Source organism: Montipora capricornis, chromosome 10, assembly GCF_036669925.1.
Source record: "Montipora capricornis isolate CH-2021 chromosome 10, ASM3666992v2, whole genome shotgun sequence".
Lineage (NCBI taxonomy): Eukaryota > Metazoa > Cnidaria > Anthozoa > Scleractinia > Acroporidae > Montipora > Montipora capricornis.
In genome coordinates, this window is record NC_090892.1 from 20,873,272 (window position 1) to 20,888,450 (window position 15,179).

General features: G+C 40.3%; 2 protein-coding genes and 1 pseudogene across 2 annotated transcripts in view; 2 read left to right on the forward strand and 1 right to left on the reverse strand.

Moving 5' to 3' along the window:
- The window catches only part of LOC138020408 (deleted in malignant brain tumors 1 protein-like), a 55,039-nt gene extending 53,747 nt beyond the window's left edge, over positions 1–1,292 (forward strand). Inside the window, exon 24 of the mRNA XM_068867399.1 lies at positions 1–1,292. This exon is cut by the window's left edge and continues 317 nt beyond it. Coding sequence (XP_068723500.1) covers positions 1–42 — 42 coding nt within the window. The 3' untranslated portion in view covers positions 43–1,292.
- The window catches only part of LOC138022204 (organic cation/carnitine transporter 2-like), a 205,840-nt gene that overhangs the window by 63,018 nt on the left and 127,643 nt on the right, over positions 1–15,179 (forward strand). The window lies entirely within an intron of this gene.
- On the reverse strand, positions 4,857–15,178 carry LOC138020409 (uncharacterized; annotated as a pseudogene).

Here is a 15,179-nt window from a genome sequence, read left to right on the forward strand (position 1 = left end):
AATCGAATTCAGGTTTTTATGGGCGAACATTCGACTGTGTGACAATTCAGTATATGAAAGGGAAAGGGTCTTATAATTAGATTGACCGTCGTGACTAGTGTTAACGGCAAATGACAGACGTATGTTTGTCATAAGCCAAAAAAACGTTTTAGTTCTTGTTCGATTAGTGAGTTTAACGAGCGTGTGATGACCAGAGGTCAAATAGGTCGCATTTAGCTTAGACAAACAGCATATTTCAAGCACATTTTTGGCATTAACTCTGAGGTGAGCTCTTTATTGGCACAAAACAAACGTCGGAAAGATTACGTATTAGGGAGTTTGGAAACGTCGACGGCTACGGCAACGGATTTGAAGTAAAGAGTGAGACTGAAAGATTCACCGTAGTTTGTCCACGTTGTCGTCAAAACCTTAAATTTGGTCATTTCATTTCACGTAGTAGTTTTGCCGAGTACGGGAGAGAAAGGTACAAAAATGCGTGTTGCACGTGCAGCACGATCATTTTGATTCTTGTAACCACTAATATTACTGCTTTTTGGCGTTGTCGTTCCATACCAATCCAGTTTTAGGACAGTTCGCTCATATTGAATAATATAAACAAGATGGAACAATCATGAAATACTTAGAACAGTTCAAACTTATATTTTGAAGTGACATTTTCGTCGCCGTAGCCGTCGCGGTTTCTTAAACTCCATACTGTCACAGTGACTACCGCAAAAATGAGAGACAAAATCGGTAGATCAATTTTAACGAAAATTTCTCTGTAGATACTTGACGTATAAATGGATTCTTCTCATTACGATATGATATTCATCACAAAACCCTTTCTGTCTTTGTGTGGAAGAGGTTTCGCTACACATCCATAAGAAGCACCAGTAGATTTCGAAGGGTGGTTTTAATTTCTAGCTTTCAAAGATATATTCGAAAACAAAGTGGAGGAATTGTAGAAACTCAAAAAGAGGTCGGGTTATCCGAAAGAAAATTTAGAAATCAGACAATAAGTCTCTGTATAGCAATTCGGCGTGATCCATGATTTATCAGTGCGTAGATTGAGTCAAAAGAAAGAAATTGGACTTGGTGACATAGCTTGGTTTGCCGGTTAAAGACTACGAAAAAAGATCAAATTTGCAAACAAATTTTAGCCTAAATATATTACATCAGATGTATGGTGTGCTGATCACACCACTAATTCCGATTCCGGTTAGTAAACTTGTCACTCTAGGCATGGTAAGAGGCTGCAAAATTTTCAATAGACAAGTTGTAATTGAATAAATTAAACTTTTTTGTCATCTAAACAATGGTATATTTTCCATGACTTCTTGCAGCTTTAATTCCGTCCACACTCCTCGGAATAAAGGTTTATATGATGGTCACATCATTAATCTGTGGCGTCACGCAACGCTTTAAAGTGGTACTATGATCAAAAAATCAATTCCTTTTTTTCTTCAGATTTTGAAAGCGTGTTCGCTTAACACCTAACTGGCAAAATTTTGAGCTTTGAGTTTTATCCAAAGGCTGTTTATTTTGAGTGTAAGTTTTGGATTTCAAGGTCCGCCATTACTCACGTTCAAAACTGGCCGATTGGACCTCAGAGGGTTGGATCTAGAGAAAATGACGTCATTTACTCACTAGCTTAAAATTTCAGCGTGTAAACGCAATTTATTATATATGCAAAACACGGGTTGAAAAGTCTGAAAGCCCGAAACTCCCGTGCTGCATATTAATTAGGCCGCGTACACACGCATTGCATTCTTAAACTAGTGAGTGTTTGACGTCATTTTCTCCTCGACCCAGCCCTCTCAAGATTTTAAAGTTACTAATGGCGGACCAATAAATAAGAAAATTCCAGCTAGAATAAACAGGTGTCTTTTTAAAATCAGAACTTAAAACTTGGGTGAGTTAGTGTTTAGTTAACATAGTTTTGAAATCCAAAGGAAAAACAATTTTTTTTTTTTGGTCGTAGTACCACTTTAAGCTTTCATTAACGGCTTTGTGGCGGCCTGTTGGCGGTTCGGGGAGAGGGTGGGTGGAGGTTCTTTCTCTGTTTGAAAAGGTAGATCTTAAAGCTTCGAACAAAGCAGGAACTCATGACATGGAGACTGCAATTCCCATATCTCTTCTTGGAGTTAGCGTTTTCTCAGAGTTTGAATCTTTTAGGCCTGGCCAAACGCTCGCAACATTTCAACGCAACTTCTTGCAACATTGTCGGATGATGTTGCGACATGCCTTGAACGGGCTGGCCGAACGCAACGTGTCGATGTTTATGTGCCCCAGACTCTGTCGTGCAACAAAGTGGACATAGCGGGCACTCCCTAGTGCAACGATGTTACGTGAATGTGGCCAAACGAGTACAACATCATGCAGCATCCAAAATGTTGCACGAAAAATGTGATCGTTTTCAAATTTGATCCAACATCATCTAACATGTAATATATCGTAACGTATTACAACAGGGCACAGACGCCCCAAGCTCAGTGCGAGAGAAAGCAAACAACTAACATAAGGATTTTTATGGGAATCCCGATAAATGAGCTGAGAAGATACTTTTACGAAATAATTCTCAATTAAAAAGCCTAAGCTTATTGCCATTGTGGGTCGCTTCCTTCCTGTGTGGTTTTTTTTCCAGATTTGACGACAATTGAGCCATTATCAGTTCCAACGGTCATAGTAAAATACGAAGGCTGAACAATGAATTCTCAGTAGCCCACCAAATTGAGTCAAATATTCCTGGAGAAAATGTTCCCACGGTTAAAATTCCACGGTATAATTCAAGGGAAAAGGTTTTTCTTTAATTTCAATCCCCTAGCCGCGCAATCGAAGCCCTGCCAGCGAGGTCAGGCAGCTGTTAGTGTCCCAAACGAAACGATAAAACGATGGAAAACAACCTCGCACACTTTGAACACAACACGGCGACCGTTGAGTTCGGTTTGGCAACGAGTCTTTGTTTGTGGCTTGGTAACGAGTCTTTTTTTGTTTGCTGACCTGCAGATTAGGAAGAAAGGGTGATGCAAATGGCCCAGCAACCCTATTCAAAGGAACCTCGGCCCGTTTAAACGGTTTCAACATTTGACCAACATTCGTTCAACAAAAGTTAAACGGGTGTTGGGAAAATGTTGGACGCAAAAACAAATTCGTGCTGAGGCCGTTCAAACGGTTCCAACATTGCGCCAACAAAAGAACTAACACTTTCGCGAAATTTGATTGTGAGGAACTAAGACTCTCTCTTGTCCAGATAAACGACGTACCGCCATATTGATTTGGCGATCATGAAGCATGCGTGTGTTCTACATTTGTTGAACAGAGTGGCCATTCAACTCACCATGCCCCGTCTTCGTCATTTATTCCGAAGCCGTGCGCGCGTGAGACATGTAATACTCAGTGACCGAAGATTAAAATGCAATTAAAAATCGAGTAAGCTTGAAACAAATTATGTTAGAAATATTGAGCAATATCTCCAAACTCAGCTCGGTGACCCAACCTGAGTTTTTTGGCACACCTGTAAGTGAATCTATCATGTAATCAGTTATGAGCTAGTACTAACGAGGCTTGTGACGTTCTTAACCCGTGGACAAAGTCCCACCTCCTCTTCTTTTGATATTCGTTTTGCTTGCGATTGTTGCCTTGAATAAAAATGAGGAACAAACTACCCTGGGATTTGTCAACTTGAATGGCATAAAAAGTACCTGGAACGGATAAAAATTGCCGCCTTTTATCAGGCTAAAGGAAAGCTACAAATACCTTACACCAAGTCTTTGGTCTTTCCCTCTTTCCCTGTCTTTTGGCATGCATCAATCCAAGGGAATAAATTAAAGCAATATAAACTAAGAAAGACATCGGTGTCACCTCTTTGTGCTCCACGATTCGTTTGAGTTTCTTATTCTGGAATTTCAGATGGTTTCAGGCTAAACCGTCAGCAACACTGCCAGACCCAAGTAAACGGCTTATCACTTAAAGTGCCCCGCGTATGACAAAAAGTCAATTCTTATGTTTCCTTGGATTTCAAAACTATGTTAACTAAAATCTAAGCTACCAAAGTCTTAAGCCTTGATTTGAAAAGGACACCAGTTTATTTTAACTGCAATTTTCCTATTTAATGGTCCGCTGTTACTAACTTTAAGATCTTGAAAGCTCATTTACACAGAGCGATTTTATCGCGCGACAAGAGCTGCGATCGAACGGCGATTTTACGGCGACAGCAAATCGCGCGTGTGAACAGCCGGCGATTTCACTGCGATTTGTAGCGCGACCGATCGCAGTCTTGTCGCCGCAAATTCGAACATGCTCGAAATTTAGTGCAACTTTGCTGCGATTTTATCGCAGCTCTTGTCGCACGATAAAATCGCTCTGTGTAAACGAGCCTTGAGAGAGAGCTGGATCGAGGAGAAAATGACGGCACAGACTCACCAATTTAAGAATGCAATGCGTATATACGCCGCGGAATTAACATGCAGCACGGGAGTTTTGGCCTTTCAGACTTTTAAACTCGCGTTTTGCATCTATATAAGCTGCATTCACTCGCTGAAATTTTAAGCTAGTGAGCCTTTGACGTCACTTTTCCCTGGATCCAACCCTCTGAGGTCCAATCGGTCAGTTTTGAACGTGAGTAATGGAGGACCGTGAAATCCAAAACTTACACTCAAAATAAATGGCTTTTCGATAAAAATCAAAGCTCAAAATTTTACCAGTCAGGTTTTAAGCAAACATTTTTTCAAAATCTGAAGAAAAAAAAGGAAGTGATTTTTTTTTTCAATCACAGGGGCACTTTAACGGGCTTCCCTATAAGAGGAAGGGGATTTGAAGAACAGACAACAAAAATGTAACAGTTCTTTATTAGTCGAAAACGTACACCTTTAACAATATTTTTGCTACGAAATGGATGTAAAATGGATACTTCGGTCGTTAAAGGATTAATTTAAAAGTAAAGATGTCAAGCCACATCCAAACCAACGAGTTTTATGGGGTCATTTTTTGTGACAAGTTTAATTTATGCAAAGTGTTTTCCTAAACGTTGGTGCGCCAACTTTTACATGCGACGAATATTCACCATAAGAATATTTCCTCGTGCATGACTTTAAAATACTCGTCTTGGTTTCGTGAATCTCTGCTGCTCAGTGGCTCTCGCTCTTCCGCTATCCACACCGAGCAATGCCTAAGATACTTGTGACAGAAATTACCATGTAAATTGAGGCTAACAATGGAAAATTTGCGTACATTAAGGCGGGCCCACTGGTTACACCGCCATCATTGCCATTCAGGGAGGAAAATTAGGGAGAAATCTTGGCATGCAAACTGATCGAGAGTCGACATAGTTTTCGTTGAAGAATGACTCTATAATTGAAACTAGTTGTTGTGGGACTTAAGAAGGAGCAACCAATTCACAGAAATGAAAGGTCTCAAAGTCTGCGTTGAGCATCGAAACAAACAGTCTTTTCAACTTGCTTTAGTTGTGGAAGATATTAAGATTAAGTTGAGGAACAAGTTTGACCTATTTGAAAAGTCCCAAACCAAGAGTTTCAACCATAGAAATCTCCAACCTTTCGTCAAGAATACTAAGTAATATTCCAAATATTAATTAAGGATATCTCAAGGTAGATTATATTACTATAATTCAATTCTCTTGATTCATCTTCAGTTTTATACAATTAAATTGCTGCGTGGAATCGTGTGTATACAATACAATGTTATTTCTTAATGTTCAAATACGTGATTACGATCGGTAGGTTAATTCCAAATGCTGCGATCGATTTACTGGAAGATTAGAAGTCCGCTCAAATGGGAGCCCTTTTCAGTTAACGTCTGCTTCTGTTTCACCAGACGTGAATTTATTAGTGATAGTAATGAATTTTACTCTTCACATCGTGGATGGAAATTCATGGCGTCACTCTTGGTCTAACTTTCATAAGGACGCTGCAGTAACGGAATAAGTGTTGAGTAAACAATTTTAATAGCACAAGATACAGTTGGTATGCCTATTTACTCGGAGGTACTTAAACGTATCTTACGCATAGTCCAGAGTGACAGTGCAGGGAGCCTTGATCACATGACAACCCTTCGTTCGTAATATTCCGTTTTAATTCGATTTCTGAAATTCGTCTATCCGCTACCAATTTGATGAGGCGTTACTCACTCGTCCTATCAAACAATATTTTGGAGAAGGCATGCCATCTTTGTGTCCTTTCTCTGGTCGCTATATAGTACAAAATGCAGGGAATAACTAAACTATTTATTTGTGGCAGTAGATTTCCACATCAGCTATTTCCGCTATATTATACAGAACTCTGTCTGCGTGATAGTTGGCGCGGCCAAGGGTGCTGTCCTTCGTGAAGACTTCGTCGAATGCCTGTAAAAAAAAATGGAAAAGCTTTCAAAAAATACGTTTAAAGAGCCTCGATGGAAAATCACGGAGTCCCTTCCCTGACTTCTTATTGTAAATGCTTGACCAAAACAACTGCGGCCCCTCTTTCCGAAAAGTGTGTTGGTTATCAATAAACGCCTTACGTTATTCGTGGAGATGGAGCCTGTGGTTTTTCGTCCTTTTGTGGATAAAGAAGTGAAGTCTAACCATAAACAGATGACAACTTGGTCTAAGGTTTCTGTGTATGTTGCACCCGGTTTACGCAATTATTAACGTGACATGAGCATAAACGACATAAGGATCAGAAAATGTAAACGATTCCTTTTTCTTATGCATTTGCTGTTTTTTTAGCTCTCATGGGAAATACTGCTACAACGCTAAAGCCTTGTTTACACTGTGACAAAAGCATAAGCAAAAGCATAAACATAAGAATAAGTATAAACAGAGTAAGCGGGAATGAAATAATCATAAGCCTAGGAATAAGAAAAAGGAATCGTTTACGTTTTCTTATGCTCATGTCACGGTAATTATTGTGTAAACCGGGTGCATCATACACAGAAAGCTATAAGACCGAGTTGTCAGCTGTTTCTTATGCCAGCGGATATCCAAGTTCATGATAGTGCTAAAAATGGCGTCCAAAGGTAATGTTTTTTACAAGAAACTTGCTGAGGCGGTTCGCAAGTATCCCTGCCTTTACCACAAATCGTTTGATGAAGTATCCCGAAATAGTAAAATTCCCGGTCCGCTAGTTGCAGTTCCCATACCAGATTATGAAAGTCTCCTTGTTCTTTCCTCTTTCGAAAAATATCCCGTACCCAACAGCTCCCACTCTCTCACCGTTCTCTCTCTTGTCGACGTCGTCTTCTTCTACGTAGTGACGTAGCAGGTATGGATTCTTCATCCTCCATTTTGGAAACGTAGATCGTCCCATTCTCCACCGAGTCTTTGCTGGAGCTAACTGTGCTTGCGCATGTCACTTCTCTTACGCTTATGCAACAAGTGTGAACTTCGTTATGCTTATGCTTATGAAGCAGTGTAAACCAGGCTTAATAAAACCGAGGATTTGGCAACTCACCGCTTTAATTTGCCTGACTCCTTGCATTACTGTCACAGCTTTCTTAGCTGCCTTTGAGGGCAGAGATGAACTCTCAAACAAACCGTCAAATGCACGGAACAGATTACCCAAGAACCTTTGTACACCTTCTCCACCGAGTGACGTAATTCTGCTGTCCATGGCTTTGACCCAGGCCTTTACACTGATTGATTCCTGGTGTTTCAGTTCCTCTTCGCATTTTTTGCTCCATTTCTTGACACCTTCGACAGGGAAAAATGGCGTTAATAAATAGTACGCCCGCCCCAATGAATTTCTCCCTTTATTTAACGTTATCTAGGACCAAAAAGCTAACCTTTTATTAACAGTGAGAATGATGATGATGATGATGATGATGATGATGATGATGATACGTTGTGAGAGTAGCCCCACTTCCAATAGGGAAATGTTTGCCAGGGCCCTTCTCAACAAGTTTTAACCGCGATAAATGATTTCCAAGAACAACACCACACCTTAGCCAGATGTAAAAGCGTGATATGGTATGTTATTAGATTATTGCGTTTAGAGCGTTCTAATTTGTTCACTCAATCTCGGTTATCAGCTCATATACCGTATGACCTAATATGAAAAATGATTCAAGGGTTGCCAACCTGAACAATTTGTGCGAGAAGCGAAATTTCCCGGGACACAACATCTGACACGTTCAGAATTTGATGAAAATTTAACAAAACAATTATTCCATTCACGCTTATAGAGTGTTTTCACGTGAAGTCGCAGCCATCATGTTGGTGCACTCAAACAATGGACCGGCCGCCATCTTGGTGTACCCACCTAATCCTCCGGGAATTGAGCTCTATTATCATGTTAACGTTTCCTTTTGTTTCGGTGGAAAAACAAGGTTTGTACTGATTGCGTGAGTGAAAACACTCTATTGGATATGAGACTGGTATCCAACGCGTGCTCATGGAATAATTGTTAAATATCCGGTCCATACTAATTGTGTGAAAACTGAACGAGCTGCATTAAGACCGATCTACTACAAGAAAAAGCCGGTTTTGACATGAATTCCAGTTTTTCTGTTAAAATTATTTTTCTACGGCTTGACGGATTAATTTTCTGTTCATTGAATTGCAAATCCCTCCCGTTCACATAAATATAAGACCACGAGAAAACCTCGTTCTGACAGGTATGATCTATACATGGCAAGTCTAAATTCAAAACAATATCCGGTGATGAAGATGCGAATATGGAAAGCGCTTTTATGATAACCCACCTTCGCTGACAAACTTGAGACTTCTCTCAATCCTTTCCATTTGGTCTTCTGTACCAGAGACTTGCCTAGCTGATGGGAAAATAAACAACTGAAGCATTAATTGAAGTTCCATTGACAAAAGCCATATATTCAGGTTTTCTATCGAGAGCCATTATTCTTCATACAAGTAAAACTTTTATCAAAAGCCGAGCTTCAATTTGTGTGTACAGGCATAAACGACCTTGCAATAACACGAATCGTTTCAGACCCAATCGTCTTTGCTTTTTTCACCCCAAGAGCAAAGTAGACAGATAACTATTATAACAATACGATCGAGACAAACTACTACATAGATAAGGAGAAAAATAAACTTTTTGTTTGCCAGAAATCAATTCTTGCTTTTCGGACACAATGATCGAGAAAAGTACCTTAGAACTGTTGAGTTTCTATTGTATTCTGATAAGCCAAATTTTTCTTTAAGCCGCAAACGAGAGGGTAAATCTCTCTTATTCCGTGATCATTTTGCTTCAAGACTGCCTAGTATTTGTTTCTTGCTTCCTCTCTTATTGTACACTTGTTTGAGGGGAAATTCAATACAATCGGAAAAACTGACATTCAAAGCATTCGACGAACCAATCAGAGTACTGATGTGCAGCAGATAGGAAACGCAGAAAGCTACCACTAAAAGTTAGGATAGTTTCTGTTGATATCTAGTCGTAAGAATCAAAATGAGTCGCATCCTCCAGCCAAGTTAAAAATGAAAAAAAAAAAACAGTATGCCCAAAAAATGGCCAAAGCAGTCTTTTGAGAGACGACGCCTGGATCTTAAAAACACTGATCTATTTTGACTTCAAAATAGCATGGGTTTTAGTCAGTTATTCGTCGACTTACCCGACAGTTCCAGTTGTTTCGTGACCCGCTTGAGTTTTCTTGTAAAGCGGTCCTTTTCCTTCGCAAACAAATATCGCTCGTACATGTAAGTTCCATACATTTTCTTCACGGTCTTCATCATATCTCTACAGATATCCAAGAGCTGGTGGAAAATCTTGCACCTTCCTGTCTTCGAAACTGTTGGAATCCAACAAATAACAATTGGTTTGCAATTTTCTTGTTTTGTATTGCAATGCATGGTCAACACCTCGGGGGCTGTAGGCAGAATTTGCCCTTCACACCCTTCCCCAAGAAAAAGCAAAAGAAATATGCAAAGAAGAAGTCCAAGCAAGAATCATCCTATCATGTTAGGAGCAAAATGTCTTCTTGCAAAAAATGCAAACAAGAGAATTGTTCCTAAAGTGAAAAGATAAGGGATTTCCGATCTTCATATCTAGTCAAATATGAAGTACTCATACAGTGCTTTGGGAATCTGGTAGATATAAGTGAAAAAAGCATGAGGGATACAAGTGCGATTATTGACGGCCTTGTCTTAGGGAGACCACAAAACTTAAGCTTGCACGCATAGAGCAACAAACCTGGAATTTTCCACTTTCTTTTCAAGTTGTTCATAGTTGGGTGACTGGGTGGTGCAGCCTTCCTCACTTCCTTCAATGGATCATGTTGATGAATTAGATCCCAAAACGGTTCAATGTTCTCCCGTTCATCGCTTGACTCAGCGTCTCTTGTCCTTCGTAATAACCCTCGCCCTCGAAGGAATGTCGTTAGCCTGTCATCGGCTGGTTCTCCATCTGGAAGATAATTCTGCTCCTCGTTGACCAAGCTTCTTTTTTGTTTGGTTGATCCTATATCCGGGAACAGATAATTAGCAAGAAAACGTGCCAAACGTGGTACTAGCTCTTTGTTTAGACATGCGTGGAAAGGAAGTGTTTTGACTTCATCGGAACCCATAACGCTGGCATTGACGCTCATGTTGATACAGCTTGTTGCTAAGGAATCCACAGGGGCCTGAAAGCAGATGCTATGAATCTTAAGCACATTCTCGAGTCCATAGTGCTTGATAGATTTTGATGCTTCGATTCCAATGGTGGAATCTCTGTCGATTAGCGACAGAGCTTTCCCTGCAGCATCCAACAAGCTTTTGTTTTGCCTTTTGAAAATTCAGAGTCGAAAACGGCTTGAGTTATGTTGTCCACTCGTCTTTTTGATCCAGGTAGATATCCTAAAAACAAGAACAATACGGAAAGACAAACATGCTAAAGATGACGACTTAAACCAAGCACGAGGCTACTATTTGTTAGCGCAGTAACTTTTTCACAATGACAACTGATCTTCTTTGAGGAGCAACAAAGCAGTCCGTCACAACTCAGGCATCATAAACTTATAAAGCCAAGGAGATTAATATCAAGGATGCTGCCTTAAGATGAAATCCAAAGTATTCCACCGAATTCCACCGAACACTGTAAAGTACGCAAATTTACCTCAAATCAACCAGTCAGCCCTATATGGTTAGTTTATAACCCAAATCATCCCTATTAACTACCAATGCATCAATTGAGGTATCGGCATGCAGAAATATTGAAGTAATTTCATGTAATAGTAAATGATAAGATTGGTACTAACTCTTGCGTCCTCAAGGTTTCCACTTGCTACTTTCCTGATGTGATCACAGCCATGATTCCGTGCAACACAAACAGGATCCCCCGTTTTATAGCAGCATTTATTCCAAGATGGGCATTCCACGCAACTGCCAAATACGTCTCGTGTGCAGCATTTATTCCAATCTGCACAGCCAATGCAACCTGAAGGGCAAACGACATATTTAACGAACACGAAATAGGGGTACGTTTCATGGGACGGTTGATTTGTTGTTTTTTCGGGGATAGAGTGTGATTTTTTATTCATAAGGGAATGCTTTAGCCCTTTTAGCGCTATTGTAATATGGAGGAGGTATTTCTTTATGAAGGAATTGCCTCTTGAGTTGCCTCAAAGAGGAGGACGTTTTTTTTTTTTTTTAAAGTACAGGACGACTAGGATCTTTTTGAAAACCTCTTTATTTGATGGCTGTAAAAATATCATTGAGTGGATTAAGAATTGGGCTCCCTCGTCGCCCGGAGTTCATTGTAATGGATCAAAAATGAGACCCTACCTTGTGCATTGAATATCAAAAAAGTAGGTGCATCTTTTTTTTATTTTGTGTCACTGTTAAAAAGTATTCATTCGAGAGAGAGCCGATGGTTAATTTCGACTTCACGGCACTTATGTCAGAAAAGAAAAAGTCTTTTGAGAAGGAAGTTTTTTTCCACTGGGTTAATCCACGAATTGAACATTCCCTCTTCCAATGACACGAGAAAGTTCTGTGGTAAATCTTACACTTAAGATAATTTAGGGGAAAAGGACAACTCCTGAATGCTCCTTTGCCTATGCCACGCTTCTAATGGCCTTAGAACAAGCCTCTAGACATTCCTCATATACCATATGTATGAACAGTCGATCTTGAATTCTCACATAAAACTATAGCGCCAGCTTCTAGCAAATGCTCTCATGGTGCCCTCATTTACGGGAGTAAACAAATGTCTGTCTGCAATCTGCAATTGTTCGGAAATGTTGCCGGTAAAATCCGTTCTCAGGCTGAATCCGTTTTTACCTATAGGTTAAACTGGTGATCCACATTTTACCTAAACCTTGTGCACCCGGATGAATTGACGAAACTCAAAATCCGTAATCTCAAAGATCCTCTCGCAAACCTTACCAAAAGTATTCTGGACAGGTAAAAAATTAACTAGCAAAGTCACCTACTTTGTGTACATTCTTTCAGTTCACAGCTACTGTTGTATCTTTGCTCTGCTAACCAAACTTCTCTGATTCTTTTGTCCAAAATCGTCTGTTCGTCAGTCAGTTTCTGACGATAGAATTCCTCATTCTTTGTGGCCTTTCTGTAATAGTTTTTGGCTTCCTTCAGATTCTCTGTTGCCTGTTGGATGAAGTTATCAGCCTCAACAGCCGCTGCCTTTAAAAGAGTGTCTACCGCTTTAAGCACTTGTTGATGGATTCCAGGGAGGCATCCGTAAGCCTGAAAGGGAACACAATGATAGTTTTGCTCAGCAAAAAGGCTATGTGATCAGTCTCTGAAGAGGAAATAATTTAAGCAAGTACAGCTGCACTTTATTTGAGCGTGTCGGATGTATCTGGCGCTGGCAACAACAATCAAATTTACAGGCTTTTTTTGTGAAATGCGTTTCCAGTTGTGAGCTGCTTTGTTTAACTGTGAATTTTTGGTTCGCTTTAAAAATTTCAACTTTAAAGATTTCTGCTGTTGTTCTGAACTGAAGAGAGAGGGAGTAAAGATTGTCAGTCATGTAATTTCAGTTTTAGTTGTTGATTAAAATTGTTATTATTGTTTGCAAGGCTTGTTTGTTTACTGCTAGTCAGCTCAGAGGTGTTTGATCTGTTTGATCACTGTAAACTGTACACACTAATGACGATTGTACTTTATGCAGAAGCATGATTATTTCCATGAACACTATATTGCTTTCTGGGTTTAGAAACGGGAGCCCCGCTTTTAGGCTTGGCTAAATCTATATATTGGGCTAGTTTTCAATGAGAGTACAAAACCGGAGTAACCGGAGAAAAACCTCTCGGAGCAGAATAGAGACCCAATAAACTCGACCCACATGTAAAGCCAAGTCTGGGAAATGAATCCGGGCCTAATTGGTGGGAGGCGAGTGCTCTCACCACTGTGCTATCCATTCTACTTACTTAGGTTGAGTAGCAACTTGTCGCGGTTGAGAAAGCAGACGACTGATTTTTTCCTCCTTCTTTGGCAATAAAACTTGGTTTCAGCTCAGTTTTTAATGCAAGAAGACTAGTTTTAATTTCTTATTATTTATCATTCAGCTTACCTGGAATGAGGATGTATCAGATGTTCCTAAAACTTCAGGAGATGAGATGTACAATCCCGTCGATGAGATATCAAAGATATTGCCACTCACAGGAAATTCTGTACCACTATCGGAGATCTTGATCTCCGTTGGCGATCCTGTTCCGAGAACACGAGCAAAACCGATCATTTTGACACGAACGTCGAAAGGAGCTATCTCGACCTCGAGCTTTGGACCGCTTTTGGAATTCCCCTTACTCTCTTGGACTACGATAAAACCACTGGACAGTACAAATGGGATTTAGTGTGAGAGGAAGTCATGTGAAGATGGCTAGAATCGTTCATCTTGATGGAGCAGTCGAAATACCGACCAAAAATGTGAAGGGCTCCTCGAATGGAGAAATTGACTTTGTATTTAAATTTGGATGATAAAACACCTTTAAACCACCGATGAATGGAGCGTAGGCTAACGAATACGGAAGCGTCGCGTTCGGTATTTCCATGGCTTGCACAAGCTTATCCATGGTCATGTCGTTTAGCTTAGATTCAATTCGACTGAAGTCCGGGTCCATTGCATGGTATGAAATCAAGCAAGGGGCCATTATCTCATGTCCGCTTCCTATACTTCCCATCGTCATTCTGCCTGTTAGTGAAAGTTTCTGTAGTGGGATGGAATTCATGATTTCAGTGTTGAGGGAGAGTTGGTCAAATGTCAGATATCCTCCTTTGTACGAACGATAAAAAGCTCCATCACTTCTCATGGCCAGTTCCACAGTTCCGTTTTCAAAGTTTATGTTTCCAACGAACGAAAGAGGTTCCTTGGGAAAGCTCAGCTTGGAATGTATAGTGAAAGAAGATTCGTCCTTAATGTCCAACTTAATCATGTTGTCTTTTAGTACAAGACCATTTCCTAACACGTAGTTTCGGTTAATCATTCCGGCCAAGGTAAATGCATCGCGTTTCACGAGACCTTGGACTCGATACCACTGCTCACTTTCGAGCATTGTTTTGACGGCCATACACATTTTATCGTTTCTGCATTGTTCAGGCATTCGGAACAAACCGACCATGGATATGCCTTTCTCGAATGATAGCCCTGAGAGTGTCGGGTTTTCGAACAAAGAGTCATCGTCGTCTAAGGAAAGAACTAGCGAGGTGTTGAAACTGTTTCTTAGTAATTTCTTCAGCATAATCCACATCTATTCCTTAATTGCTTTCGATGATGGACGGCATTGGAATCTTTGGGAATATAAATCCAACAGAAGTTTTCAATTGCCCTTTGTCCTCATATACCACCGCCTCAGCTTCAGTAGTCTTGTCTACGCCAGGGAAATTCCCAAGACCAGAGATGTGGATGTATCGATTTTTCTGCTTTTCTGAAGTAGCTGACTTGATCTTTGGTTGTATAAAAATCAAAATCACTCATTTGACTATTCTGGATAATTGCTTGACTTTCCGCATCTGGAATGAAGGAAAGGCCATATTGTTCAGCGAGTAATTTCACTGACATTTCTCGGCGGTCCCAGAGATGAAAACGACTTTGGTTTCGTCTTCTGTTTTCAATGAGATATTTGCTTTTGCCCCTCCTAGCTCTGAGACGCCATCGCCCTGAAATGACCATGTGTTCAATTCATCTCCTACGCGATGTCGGAAGGTAATGTCAACTTCAGACACGTTGAGGAGTCCAGGAATTACAGCTATGGTATCAGGTACCTTTGCATGGACAGTAAACGTCTCCTGGCCAATATCATAA